This window comes from Sorex araneus, chromosome 4 (assembly GCF_027595985.1).
Source record: "Sorex araneus isolate mSorAra2 chromosome 4, mSorAra2.pri, whole genome shotgun sequence".
Taxonomy (NCBI): Eukaryota; Metazoa; Chordata; class Mammalia; order Eulipotyphla; family Soricidae; genus Sorex; species Sorex araneus.
The window spans coordinates 149,075,517-149,091,182 of NC_073305.1; the positions used below are offsets into that span (position 1 = coordinate 149,075,517).

The 15,666-nt window shown below is 34.4% G+C and overlaps 1 protein-coding gene and 1 non-coding gene across 11 annotated transcripts in view; one reads left to right on the forward strand and one right to left on the reverse strand.

Annotated features, from left to right (window-relative positions):
* Positions 1-15,666, reverse strand: part of TRDN (triadin) — a 417,254-nt gene that overhangs the window by 72,431 nt on the left and 329,157 nt on the right. For all 10 annotated transcript variants that reach the window (XM_055136162.1, XM_055136157.1, XM_055136159.1 and 7 more), the window contains 2 exons: positions 14,649-14,699; positions 8,914-8,964 (listed from right to left, as the gene is read on the reverse strand). In XM_055136162.1, the coding sequence (XP_054992137.1) occupies positions 8,914-8,964; positions 14,649-14,699 (102 nt within the window). The remainder of the gene's footprint in view (positions 1-8,913; positions 8,965-14,648; positions 14,700-15,666) is intronic.
* On the forward strand, positions 4,591-4,694 carry LOC129404592 (U6 spliceosomal RNA). The gene has a single exon (XR_008629982.1). It is a non-coding gene; the product is annotated as a U6 spliceosomal RNA (small nuclear RNA).

Below are 15,666 nucleotides of genomic sequence, written 5' to 3' on the forward strand. Positions count from 1 at the left end.
AAACATTATGAATCCTAGGATAATCATTCTGTTATAATATAGTGTCTAAATCAGTAGTTTGTACAGAATAGATCACAATGGAAGTATTGCAAAATGGGGAAATTACCTTACATAATTCTCATATACCAGTCCTGTTAGATAAATACTACAATTGCACTCATTTTCCAAACAACAATGTTGAGGTTTAATAGTTTATTTAAATATATATATATATGTCTACAAGGCAAAGATGGTATTTTATATACCCACATTTTCCAAGTCTGAACATGAGGTCTCAACCACTATAACTATTGTCTTTAATAAAAGAGATAATAAAATTTTTTAAAGTATTTTATGCATGAAAATATATAATAAATTATTTATACATCTAATAACTAAGTCGAATCTATCTGTTGTATAGTTTCTGAACAAATTATTTAGTTATTATATTAAAATTGGCATAAAAATATAACCACTGGGGGAACATTTTTTTGACAGCTATTTAATCCTGAATAATAAAATGAACTTCATAAATTAATCTAAATAAACTGATAGAAAACCTGTAGCTATTCAACATACTCCTAAATCGTCCTTCAATATTTAATGCCAGAAAAAATTTCTATATTGAAAATCGGGTCTTCAAATCTCTCTTTTGGAACTAGACAAAGATGTTTTAGCAGTGTTCCCCATGATCAATTGATGTGAGTGTAGTCCTGAGGACACTAGGAGAGTGTGGGTGCCAAGTACACAGGTCTTGAGTCACACTGCCAGGCACAATTTCAAAGCCACTGTGGCAACTCATTTTCAGTGCTTCATTTTTTACATTTATTAAAAAATACCAGTGAAAATTTAAATGAGCTCTGCATATGAAGCACTGAGAATAATGCCAGATACAAATCAAACAAAGCAACTTAATTCTTTAATTGATATGTCCATTTCATATATGTATGTGTATATATCTGTATATATTATATATGTGTGTATATAGGTATGTATACATCACTGTATCACTGTTATTCCATTGTTAATCAATTTGCTTGAGTGAGCACCAGTAACTTCTCCATTTGTCTTAGCCCTGAGATTTTAGCAGGCTCTCTTTACTCATTCTTCCCAATTGTACCACGTTGGAGACTCTTTCAGGGTGAGGGGAATGAGACCCTTCATTGTTACTGTTTTTGGCATATCGAATATGCCAAGGGGGGGCTTGCCAGGCTCTGCCATGCTGGCAGGATGCTCTTAGTAGCTTGCCGAGTTATTTAAGAGGGATAATTAGGTAATAAGAGATAGCTCGGCCACACATGTGGCAGCACTCTTCCGGAAGCTTTGTTTTATAGTCTCTGAATCTTGGCTGTTGATGGGATTACACGGCACCGCGGGCAGTTTGTGGGTGTGACTGCCTAGCTACTGGAAGATGAGGGATCTGGGTGGAGGAGGCCCAATCTCAATCCGAGCAGGTTTGGAGATCTCAGCCTCAGGTCCCACACAACTGGGTTCTTCTGTCAGTTCCTTCATGCGTGATGCTCATCTGAGCGTGTGGAGAGTGGCCTTAAGCATGGCTGTGGCTAGGTTCCAGAGGTCTTCGGCTGCCGGAGATCTGCTTGAGGTGGGGAGGGAAACTCAACCTGCCCTCCTCCAAATGGCCTCGGTGAAGACAGCCAGGCACTGTCTTGATATATATAGAGGATATATCAAGGGTTTGGGGTGAAAACCATCAGTTTTCAGGGCTTACTTCTGGCTCTGTGCTCAAGGAATCACTCCAGAAAGTGCTTGAGTGGCCATATATGGTGCTGGGGATTGAACGTGAATCAGCTGCATGCAAAGCAAATGCTATACCCACTGTACTATCTTTCCAGCCACAATTTAAAACATATGTTTCTACTGTAAAATAAAAATATTTTTACATGGGCTATATTTTAAGGAAAACAAAATTCTATATAATCAAATGTTAATGAACATAAATTGATTCAAAACCCATTAATTTTTTCTTTAAATGAGTTACCATTTCAATGCTTTTTTGAAACTCTGCCAATAGTACTACTTTATACATGAATACAAATTATTCAAGCTCATACATTTATTGTTTCTTCTTCAGATGACTTCATAGGTGAAAAATATATATAAACTTTCACATTTTTTTTACTGTCTGCAGACCTTATTGATTGAGATAGACAATTACTATCATTCCATGAAGCTTGCATCAAGATTCAGTATTTAGGAGAACTCCCACTGAACTCATTAATTTAATTAATATGCTTTATTTACTAATTAATATACTATACTTAATTAATATTCTCTGTTTTGTGGGCCACTCCTATTGTGCTGAAGGGTTACTCCCTGCCTGGTGGTGCCAGATGACAATAAACATGCTTGTGATTAAGCGGAAGTCAGTGGCATGAAAGAAGGCAAGAGCTATATCTTCTGTTCTATCCCTGAATCCCCTGTTTATCTTATAGTTAAACTAATTTTCAAAGCATGTCTTCAGAGAAATTTTGTTGTAAATTATTTGTAATTTTAGTATACTGCTTTTGATGTATATCTGTCGTTATTATATTAGTGCAAATGATTATAGCTCTGACTACTTTTAAATAGTAAATTTACTTCATAGACTTTCTAAAGAAGATACTATCCTATATTTGAGTGTAAGTATACAGGGTAACGATACTTATGATCAGATAGCTCATAATATTTGATTATCTACCTCACAGACTTTTATATACCTACATTATTTACTTCAATATACCATGGACTATTTAATTTGTACCTTCACAGTCTGTGTTCTACTTCCTTTGCCACTTTCATCGACATTAGGCCAGTAAGAAAAAAAATGCCTTATAAGATTTTAAAAGCATAGATCTAAAAATGTCCCCGATTCGTAAGCAAGCACTTAATGCATGACTCAATGCTTTATGCATAAGTACTGATTCTGCAATTCTTCCTTGGCAAGATTCCCATAGTTTAGTGCTCACAAAGAAAGTTTGCTGAGTGGACAATAAAAGCACCAAATGAGCCAGAGGACATTCACTCACACAGAATGAATGAGTATATTTTCCAATATCACTCTGTCAGATATTAATTTTGTGAGCCTTTGTCTCTCTTACATGCTAAGTATCATGTACCATCTATCCAATGGTCGATGTACTTGACTGTATTACTCTCCCTGTATCTACCTTTTCTTCAATGTCTCAGTGTTTGCCTCATTTTTCTCCCATTGGAAGTGTTGCAGCATGGATAGCAACAGTAAAATAAGTAAGAAAGAATTGCACTATGCTGCACATGCTGTAGATTATAAAAAACTGTCACCGTATTTATAATACTAAATGTATTACATATTTATTTAAATAATTAATGTTGTTTAATGTGATTTTCAAAGTCATTAACATAATTATAAGTCTGTGACAGAAAAAATTGCGAGTTCTACTCAATTTTACAGACAAAGTTTTGAACTTTTAATTGATCATTTTATTTAATCCTGTAATTTGATTTTTAATCTCTTTTGCAACTAAACAATTCGTGATTAATTTTTTATCAGGTTGGTCTCATATTTATGCTTTGTATCAGTTTTTTAGAAAAATTATTGAAGTAACATTGGTGCTTAATACATAATTTAAAGTACCAACTAGAAAACTATATTTTATATAAAATCAAAAATTTATTTTTTGGTTAGCTCCTTATCTCTATAGCTGTTGCGTTGGGCTACCTTCCACACTTAGGAAGTTGAAATCATGGAAAATTTATCTTGTCATGGAAATATAAAACTGAAGACTGATCATTTATTTAATTATAAGAAATTGGGGCCATATCTGGCTGTGCTCAGGATTTACTCCTGGCTCTGAACTCCAGGAACACTCCTGGCTGGCTCAGGGACCTCCTGAGTACAAGGAATAGACCCCAGCCCTTTGCATATAGGGCAGATACCTTTCCCACTGTACAATCTCTTTGGCCCCTGAAGATAATCTTTTTTTTTTTTGCTTTTTGGGTCACACCCAGTAATGCACAGGGGTTACTCTTGGCTCATGCACTCAGGAATTACTCCTGATGGTGCTCAGGGGACCATATGGGATGCGGGGAATCAAACCCGGGTCAGCCACATGCAAGGCAAATGCCCTACCCACTGTACTATCACTCCAGCCCCAATGATCATTTTAACCTAAAATTAAGTATAAAAATAAAAGCAGTCTTTTCTGCTCTTTAGTGGTGTGTTAAACAGTGCTATTCAGTGAAAGCTATAGTGAAGGAAGAGACCAATGGACAACAAAGTTTCAGCCTTTCCCTGAGGAAAACAAAGAGTTTGGCATTTTCTTATGTTCTGCTTTAAAAAAAAAACATATGTAATATATTTTAGGTAGAAAAATTCAAATCTTTACAGAGAATAATGGGAAGGGGAAGCTTTAAGTGCAGATGTTTCTTGGCTGCCTACTTTACTTGGAGTAGCCCTTCTAAAGGGCAATCCAGATTTAGCACAATTATTACATACTGGTTTCTCTACTAGCTGTGTTTGAACAAACAGTTCTCACAGTTTCAAAAATAGAATCAGGCATGATATCTCATTTTCTGGTGATCATTCATTGTAACTACCAAGTTTCTGTAAAGAAAGCATTTATAATCCACCAAGTACTCTCTTGGGCAGCGCATACACTAAAATTAGAGTGATACAGAGATTAGCATGGCCCTTGTGCAGGAATGACATGCAAATTTGTGAAGCATTTCATATTAAAAATGAATCATATTCACAAAGCCTCTACCTTATTGTAAAAATGAAGAGGTTTTGTACAAAGTAGTATGCATGAAATAAAAAATAAATGGTCCTCTGTAATATGGAGAGTTACTACTTTGCACATGTTGAAAGGCGTATAAAAGGACATATTGAAAAGGCAGGGGGAAAATTTAAAATAAAACTTAGAAAGGCTAGTGAGAATATTAAAACCATATATTTAGTATATGTTTACACTACACAAGCACTTTCCAACAATAAGGCTGGAATAATTTTGCTCATAAATCATCTTAATCTTTTAAATTACACTTTTAAAATAAGAAAAAAATATGCTACCCGACTATGCAAATCATCTAAGATCATGAATATCAAAAAATTTTAAATGAAGAGTAAATAGTAATAGGAGTGTGAACCATTTTTTAACTATTAGTTATATCATTTATCTTTAAAATTAGAATACTGAATTAAATATACAAAATAAATTTGAAAGTTTCTTTAATTCAAGAAAGGGGTTGATACTATACAATGAGTGATTTCAGCCATCCACTGTGAATTTTGGAACCCACATATAAGGGATATTTATGTATTATAGTCTTAAATCTTTTTATTTCTCTTTTATTCTTTGAATTGCACTGGTAGTGCTCCTTTTTTTGACCCATTTTCTAGTTCAGATTTTGCTTTGCTCACCAGAGAGCAAAACTAACCTTGGCTTGAGTGTTAGCTGATAAATTCTTTAATAATCCACCCATCACACAGATGATTTCTTTAGGTATTGGATGAAAGATGAGTCTATTCTCATCTCCAGTGTCTATAATTACCCACCAATGGCAGCTTCGGAGATCTATACACACCTTTTCCTTGAATGGGAATTCCACTTCAGCAAACAGTGAACTGGAGTGGGACTGGCTTGAAACCCTTGCTTATTGAAAGGAGTGCAACTCCTCATCACCAGGCTTTAAAACGATTAGACCACAGAACTTTAGTTACATTATAGTTCACTATTTTGATATTTCTTGTCTTTTTTTTCTTTTCTTTTCTCCTCTATTTTTCCTCTTCTTTGTTTGTTTATTTGTTTATTTATTCATTCATTTGTTGGCGGGTGTGGGGAGTAGACTTAGGTATGCTCAGGGAATATATCTGACTCTATGCTCAGGAATCACTCCTGGTGATGCTTGGAGAAATTTATGCGGTACTAAAGATCAAAAAGAGTTCACTGCATGCAAGGAAAGTGCCTTAACCATCGTATTTCCCTCTCTCCAAAGATTTTGAAGTACATGCATTTTATATTTCTCCTGGAGAAGAGAGAAATAGTAATTCCAGCAATTGTTGTTCATGTTAATTAATTTTTAAAAAATTGTGGAAGAGGGTATGGGGGGGTATATCTGGCAGTACTCAGGGTTTACTCTTGGCTTTGCATGCAGGGATCACTCTTGGCAGGGCTCCAGAACCATCTGGGTGATGGGGATCAGAAGAGGGTCAGCTGTATGCAAGGGCAATACCCGCTGTGTATCTCTCTAGTCCCTTTTTGTACATTTTGTTTTGTTTATCTTTTGCTATACAGAGGACACTCAGCAGTGTTCAGTAATTATTCCAGGAGATACTTTGAGGAACCAAATCTAGTGCCTCGAATCAAACTGGGGTCAGTCACGTGTAAGACAAGACCTTCCATCCTGCACTATCTCTTTGGCTGTTCTTTTCTTTTTTATTCCAATATATTTTCATTTGAATATAATTTTTTCAGCACAGGGGGTAGGATATTTGCCTTGCATGCGGCCAACTCAGGTTTGATTCCTCTGTCCCTCTCGGAGAGCCCGGCAAGCTACCGAGAGTATCTTGCCTGCACGGCAGAGCCTGGCAAGCTACTCGTGGCATATTCAATATGCCAAAAACAGTAACGACAATTCTCAAAATGGAGACAGTACTGGTGCCCGCTCAAGCAAATCATGAACAACAGGACGACAATGCTACGGTGCTATAGTGCTTCATTTTCATTACATATTTTCAAGCATTTGAGGGAAATAAGAGGTATCAAATCTTGAATATATATTTCATTTTCCATAGAAGACAAAACTTTAAATAAAGTCTTACTCTCTGTTCTACCACATAATTATTGAATTAGCGTCACCGATTATGGGATGAGATAAAGCATTAAAATGTTTCTATTATATTGAAATAAGTGTATCATATATTTAAATGTATATTTAATAATAAAGATGCATTTATATTTCTATTGAAAAAGTAGATCATAATTAACAAGTGTTTTCTGTGAAAACCTGAGTTATTTCTTATTTTTTCACAAGCTTTAATCTTAAAAATATATATTGAGTTGAACTTCCTGAATCAAATGTGGAAATACATAATATTAATTTCTTGTTATTATTTTAGAGTTTTAATTTGCAAAGGACATAACATCATTGTGATTAAACTAAGCAATGTTACCAAATCATCCAAATATAGATTTTCTTATAAACATATATACCAATCAATAATCAAATACTTTTAAAAATCTAGTTTCTTTGGGTAGGGATATAGGCCATACCTAGCTGTGATCAGAGCTTGTTCCTAGCTCTGTGCTTAGTGGTCACTCCTTGTAGCTCAGTGTTAAGGATACAGTATGTGGTATTGGTTATTGAACTGGGGTCAGTTGATTTCAGGGCAAACACTTTAACCCTTCTAGTATTTCTATCCCAAGAAGTCTGATATCTCTAAAATATATTATTCAGGTAAATCTAAAATTTGAATTTCTCAACTTTTATCCTTTGAATAATAGTCAGCAACATTTCACTTCTAGCATCTATTTCAAGAATATTCTTGAAAGACTAAATATTCTGAGTTCTACATTAAAAGAACATAAAATTGTGTATGCAAACAATGCACAAATGCAAGCAGTTATCTACAATAACTGTTATTGGTGATGATAATGAAATAATTTTGTATACAATAATGCTTTAAAAGAAAACATACATACATATGTTTGGATATGTAGATTTGGATATCATAATATGCATTTAGTATTTATTTAAATTAAATTAAGTATGTAGGCTAAGAAAATAATCATGTGATCTTATATTCCATTAAATAACAATTTTGCTTAATTTAAAATTCATTAAAAATATGACTTAAGGGTATGATTTTTACACATTGCTACACTGATTAATGGGGTCTCTGTATGCAGCCTTCATTTCTCTAACTGAATTTTCTGTCACTTTCCCTTCCCCCAATTCTCCAACTTTAACTATGGCTATAGAAGTTCAACCAAAGTCTTTCTGTTTAATGAAAAGTGCCAGTAAACTGGAAATTTTATCATTCCCCAGGCAAAGGCAGATTATTCATACAGATCTCCTTTTCTATGGCAACTATAGAAACAAATTATTTTTAACATCTAATACTGCAGATGTATTCCCTAGTTCCAATAGTTCACAAATAGGGGCACTATGGAAAAATTATATTTTGATTATTTTGACAATAAAATTCAGAAAACTCTTAGGGCAAAACTATGCCTATACAATGTTTTAGTAAGGATTAATAAGAAACAAAATGCTTTACACATATTTACTTATACACACGGGAACAAAATTTGATGTATGACATATTAGAATCTATGTTACTCCTAGTCTACAAAATGGAAAATGTGGAGGGAAAATAAATTGCATTAGCAGGAGCATTAGATTTAGGTGGAATTCTAAAGCTCTTACACAATGAGATTATTACGTCTCTTGTTGATTCTAATTTTATCAACAGGATGAGATCCCTGGGATATGATGTCTACTAAATTTCTCCTCATTATGGAATTTGATTGTGCCATACTTGAACTGACAAAATGGCAAACTATGACAGAGAAAGTGATAGTGTTGCACAGCTCTTCCTTTTTTCACAAATGTTTGGTTTCCAGAGCTATTTTCAATGGGATTCACCTTGGGCATTTATAAAATTTAGATTTCCTTATTCTGCTACAAGTTTCTGATTCATAAATCACCTACTCATTTTTCAAAGCTTTTACAAAATAACATTACTGACATAGCAATTCTTTTCACTGTTGCTTCATGGTACAGTTTGAGATGTTAGGACAAGGATAAGCCCTTAATTTCCTTCATTCAATAAAATATAAAGCATCTGAGAGTTTAGTTTTGAAAGCCCAGAAAATAATTTACATGTCATTTCATTGCACATAATTGAAAACACAATAGGGCAATAAATATTTATATTTCATAATACCATTTTACCTTTATCCTTAAGGGAAGCTGGAGCCTTCACTTCTTTCCCCTTAACTGGCTCTGGAAAGAAGCATTGAACAAGCATTTGAGCCACATAAAATAAATGAAATTCAAATATTTGTACATTTAAGAATCACGGAACTACTGGTAGTGAGAATGTAAGAGGAAATGATGCTTTCTTTAAAACTTTTATTTATCATACAGAGACAAAGAAACAATCATATAAAATATAAGACTTCCTTCTACTTTCATTGACAAGAAAGGCAAATTGCTTGATCTGTCACAACCTATTTGTTTATTTAAGATGAGCACTTGAATAGAGAGGAATTTCATTTATCTGCAACGTTTTTGAGGCACACATTAGGCCAGAGCCAGTGCTGCTCACAAGAGAGTCCCCTCTCTGTGTTCAGAAGTGACCCCTGGGGTGTTGGAGGACCTCATGTGGTGCTAGAGATAAATTCAGGATCAGTTACATGCAAGACAGGTGCTTTATCTCCTGTACTATCTCTCCAGCTAATTTATCTGTTCTTTGTTTTATAATATATTTGGCGACTTTTTTTTGTTCAGACTCAGCAGTGCTCAGGGTTTCCTTCTGGCTCTGAGCTCAGGGATTCTGCCTGTCAGGGTTAGGGTGACACCCTATACAGTGTCAGGATAAAACCAGGGTCAGTCACATGTAAGTGTCTTACCTGCGGTACTATCTCTCCTGCTTAATTTTTTAAATATAATTTCAGCATAGTTACATTCCCCAAAGTGTTGTATCCGTAGCAAATTTCATATTCTCATAGGTTATTTTTGAATAATCAACCATCTTGCAAAAGCTGAATAATAAATCATGGTAAACTTACATTTTCATAATCAGAATTAAGTAAAGCATTTTTCATGAGCAATGTGATTTGAAAAGCAATTTCATCTATGAATTCTCATGGTCTTAAATATGCAGTCCTTAGGTACGTCAAATAAAACTTCATTTGTATTACCAGTTCCAAGTATATAGTAACTCTGATAATTTCATGAACTGCAGACATACAAGTAAGTAAGCAATGAGATCTACTAAAGAATAAAACATAATGGGGCTGGAGTGATAGCACAGCGGGTAGGATATTTGCCTTGCACGTGGCCGACCCGGGTTTGATTCCCAGCATCCCATATGGTCCCCCGAGCACTGCCAGGAGTAATTCCTGAATGCATGAGCCAGGAGTAACCCCTGTGCACTGCTGGGTGTGACCCAAAAAGCAAAAAATAAATAAATAAATAAATAAATAAATAAATAAATAAATAAATAAATAAATAAAAGATAAAACCAGTTGTCTGTTTCATATGTAACATTAAACCTCAAAATTCATTTTACTGACAGAATGAGTTTTAATTCAGTGAAAGAAGGAGAGAGAAAATAAATGCATTTCTCGTACCTGCTTTTAAAAAAATATTTCCATAAAATGTTGATAGTTCTTATAAATATGTAGGTAGAGGAAGTAATTGCTTAGAGTTCTTTGAGTCCAGATGATGTCAAAAATTATTTATTTCTAATGAAAACAGTGCATTCCTAAATATAGGATATTGTCTGTAGTTAATCTACAACTTTAGATATAGCTATAGAATTCTAAAATTGACTTTAGTGATTATGAAATGTTCATGTTGCCATGTATTGTGCTGAGTATAAGTAGGGATTGAGTATTTTTTAGCTTTTAAAGCTGAAATCATTAGCCATAGATTGAATAACCATACTGAGAAGCTTCATTAACTTCCTACACATGAATGGGGTAATTTTCCTTTTTTGCATTTCCTGGCTCAACCAAAAGAATTAATGAGTTGTGAAATGAGAAGTGGTAGTTGAGGCAGATTCTCAGTGGAGAGGGTGAGTACAATGCTTGAAACTTCATAATTCATGACTGAGCAGGTTGATTTAAATAGATGAGCATGTATGTTTCCATAAATTGAAAGAAGTTATACAATTCAAAACCTAGGGAGAAAGGCTGTGACTGTTGATTTTTGTGTGTGAGGACAAAGCACTTTGAACAGCAAATAAACTTTGGTTTGGTTAAGTTTTGGGTTTGTGGGACATACTTGGTGATGCTCAGGCATTACTCCTAGCTCTGACCTCAGGAATCAGTCTTGGCAATGCTCTGGGGTATATGGGATATCAGGATTAAACCAAGGTCAGCCAAGAGTCTTACCTACTGGACTATCTCTCCACTCCACAGATTGATAAACACAGGATATATGAAGGTCATAAATTCATCACACTGAATTTGGAGAATGTTTTGTTGGCTAATGGGAACACTCTTGCTCCTTCTGCTCCTATGCTTGGTTTTCTCTTAGACTTTAATGCTATGCCTTTTCTTGATTTACTTTATGAAGCTTAGTTACTTTATCAAGTTGACAGTCTAGTCTAAGTAGTCTCTAAATACTCCATTGACTGAGTGAGGTATCAAGTCTGATTGATCCTCAAGCATGCAGAAACCATTCATGTATGAAAATTCTGCACTTCAGCATTAGGAAGGATAGGATGTCATTGATTTTATGTCACTTCTCAAGGCATCTTTAAATTCATTTGTCTTGCCTATCAGGAGCAAATCTTTGAAGAACAGCTTAAAAACTAAATTGTTTCCTTTCTTTGCTTCCTTATCTCCCTCCTTCCTGTTTTTGTTCTTGGTAGTGTTTCAAAGCCCTAGGGGACAGATTGTGAATTTTCAGGGTGTATATAGTACTTAATGGTGCTTGGATATTAGCTGTGTTTTGTCAAAATAGTCTAAGCAATTACGAAGGTGAAAGAAACTAGCAAAGGAATAATAAGAGGGTTTAAGTCTGTCTTTCCCCTGACCTGATTCCAGAGACAAAGACAGTGATAGATTAGCATGAATATCATGATGAAATTTAGATCATTAGGATACATTTTAAACTCATCAGTAACTTATTCCACCATTAACTCCAGTTATTTGATAAGTAACCAAGAAAAAGCATATTGAAGACATAAAGCAGTTGCATGTCAGCACTGATCCAAACTGAACATCGGGCCATAAAAGAAGACAAGCCTGCTGAGAATTCTCTATTATTAGAGCCAGAGATACATTCCTAGGTCACAAATCTGGTGACTCTATCTGATGTCCCACCAAACTACTCTAATTCTGAGGAACTACTATCACTTTCTCTGTAGAATAGGAACTAATTAAGCTTTCCTCTGTCTTTTGGGATTTTTTGGTGTACAATTCCTCACTCAATGAATGAATCTTAAATCCTCAGATGAGCCAAAGCAGTTCTTAGAAGTTTGTGGTATTAGGATAGGAGTAGATACTAGAAACAATATAACCGATAATATGGTCAACCAAGAGAATTTTCTGGATTCTGAATGAATATGGTCACAAAAAACTGGCTTTGTTCTAAAAGTAACTCCTAACCAAAGACAACAAATCAAGTACTTCTCTTTTACTTGGCATAGTCTTCCAAAGAGCTCTCTATACCTCCTTAAATAAAGATACAGCCTAAAGATATTACTCTAATTTACTCAGGGTTATCACATCCCCAGCAAGTGTGTCCTAAATAATTTCTGTGTAATAATTCTAGCTCTAGAATTTTAACATTACTTCAGTATGAAACCTAATACTTGCATAAAAGTAGAGCCTTTGAGAGACTGACAGATGTAGATAAACACTTAGTTGCTTAATCATGTAAATTATAATGGCTACAATGCAATAAATGACTTCTTAACAAATGACAATGCTGCATTTTGAATCTGGCAAGTTTAGCAGCAAGCTTCAAAGAACCTGTCTAGACAGAATAACACTGGGGCAGATTTTAAAGTACCTAACGATTTGTTAGTAATTTTACCATTTTTTCTTTAATTTTTATCTGATAAATGATATTCAGAAAATAAAAAACATAGAAACAGACTTAGTTTAAACATTCAGTTTTTGTAAGACATTTGAAGGCATTGCCAATATTTATATAAAAAGATATATTTAACTTATTTCTAATAAATTATGACATTCACATAACCTAGAAGTAATTTCTAGAGACAGTGAGGAGATATTGCAAATAATAGAGAATTTTACATTGGGGGAAAGTGTTCACTATGCAATTGCCTACAATATTATTAATAAAAATACAATTAAATTTTATAATATAGTCAGTGTGAATTTAACTCAACCATATAATGTCTTCCATGTTGGATTTTTACAATTATCACTTACAACATGTTTAAGAATTGGTTAAAAATAAAGTATTTATGTAGCTCATTACATTTTTGATAATTAGCATCACCTAAACAATAGTTTTAAGAGTAATTTTCCACTTTCTCTTGACCTTTTTTTATTTGAACAATATTAAAATCTTCACATATTTCTGTGACAGAAATAGATTAAAATTAATATATTCAGTACCACTAAAGAGTGAAGCTCTAAATTTTGCACGTTTTGAATTTATTATTATGTCACTGTCACTGTCATTCCATTGCTCATTGATTTGCTCAAGTGGGCACAAGTAACGTCTCCATTGTGAGACTTATTGTTATTGTTTTTGGCATATAGATTACACCATGGGTAGCTTGCCAGGCTCTGCCATGCAGACAAGATACTTTCAGTAGCTTGTTGGGCTCTCAGAGAGGGGCGTAGGAATCGAACCCTGGTCAGCTGCATGCAAGGCGAACGCCCTACCACTGTGCTATCACTCCAGCCCCAAGATTAATAATACTTTGTGTTAATTGTCACATAAAGTTAAAGTGAAACATAAGCACCTGCTCTAGAGTATAGATGATATCTGGAGAAAAAATATTAGACCAAATATTTTTGTAAGAATTAGACAATTAAGGGCTGGAGTGATAGCACAGTGGGTAGGGCATTTGCCTTGCATGCGGCCGACCTGGGTTCAATTCCCAGCATCCCATATGGTCCCCTGAGCATCGCCAGGGGACATTCCTGAGTGCAGACCCAGGAGTGACCCCTGTACATCGCCGGGTGTGACCCAAAAAGCAAAAAAAAAAAGATAATTAGACGATTAAATAGAGGAAAAACTTGTTTTTCCAATTGACGTACCATGTTGCAGTTATTTAGTTTAATATTAGACACACAAACCCATTCAATACCAATTCCATCACCAGCATCAATTTTCCTCCATAAGTGTTCCCAGTTTCCCTCCCACATTTTAACGCTTGTCTCATTTTAAAGTTTGGTTGGTGTGTTTAAGATGTAAAAATAAAAGACTAAGAATATTTCTCTTTAATTATATTCAATGTGCCTAATAAATATTACAAGCTTTTGTAACATGCTCTACACTAAAAACAAAGATAGATTATAAGGAGTAGTATGGGGATTCCATCCATAAATGATAGGGAAAATAGATCTCTGCCCACATGAGCGTCCATGGGTAGCTGAAGCTGAGCTTCATGACTTAACCACAAATTGTACTGGGATTTGTAACTGTGCAATGTATATCTTTTATATATACATATATGTATTATATACAAGTACGTATGTCTTATATACGTATTTTAAAAATCTATTCCATTCTTTAGGGAACAGCCATTTTCTCTCTTTCTTTTTTTTTTTGAATAATACAGAAGTATTTATATCAGAGTGAATAGAAAGAAGTATTTGAAAGATTAATAACAAATACAAGTTTTTGAATATTTCAATGTGACTTATGCACTTTTCCCACACATTAGTAAAGGACGTAACTTTAATGTTCTATTGTCTTATTTAGACACTTTTACTAACATAGCTAATACCATCTTAATTCAGTATTATTACCTTTATCTTTCAGAACTGAAGATGTCTTCTCAGATTTTTCTTTTCTAATGTCTGCAAGGAATCAAGGGAGAAAAAGTTACAAGCAATAATAGATGTCTAAAAGTTTCTTAACCTGTTTTTCTTACTGAATTTAGAGAATAAGTAGGACATTTTACTGATATTCAAATTAGAGACCTCTGCTGGAATAAACTACCTATTAAGTATTAAAGTAAATATTCAGAAGGTAAATCATTATTATTATTATAAGGAGAAGACTAGGATAGGCATACAAAAGTTTGCAAACTATATGCTATGGACTTTAGGAAAGACAACTATATCTATACACATATATACATTATATATATATAAAATTGATAGTTAACATTGTCTGATAAGTATATGTGGAATTTCTGTTCTGTTACTCAACATTCACAGCAACCCAGTGAGAGAGCAAGTCCCTCTCTATTTCTGCTTTTTAAGTAAAGATTAAATCACTTTCTCAAACTTATGTAAATAGAACATTACAGATTTGAGCAACATCTCTGAACTCAATCGCAAAGATTCTCAGTCTGATAACTGAATTGTGGGATTGGACATATTTTGGAGAAAGGTAGTGAGATAGTGAACATGAAGTAGTGGTATCAACAGAGATTACATGGACTGAAGTCTTTTAGGTTACATTTTAGAAGAAATGGACAAAATAACATCCTCATCCTTTTTCTCCTAAAAGGTGTTTTTCCTAAAGACTGCCAATTCTGGGGATAGAGCAATAGAACTGAGGGTCAGGTCGGCCTTGCATGTGGCCGACCCTGGTTCGATTCCCAGCACTCCATATGGTTCCCCGAGCACCACCAGGAGTAATTCCTGAGTACATGAGCCAGGAGTAACCCCTGTGCATCGCCTAGTGTAACCCAAAAAAAGCAAAAAAAAAATGAATAAATAAAAAATAAAGACTGCCAATTCTGTTGTCTCAAAAACCACTTCCTGTTTATTTCTCCAAAAATAAGCAGATGGAGGTTTCCAGCCTCTCTTTCTACAG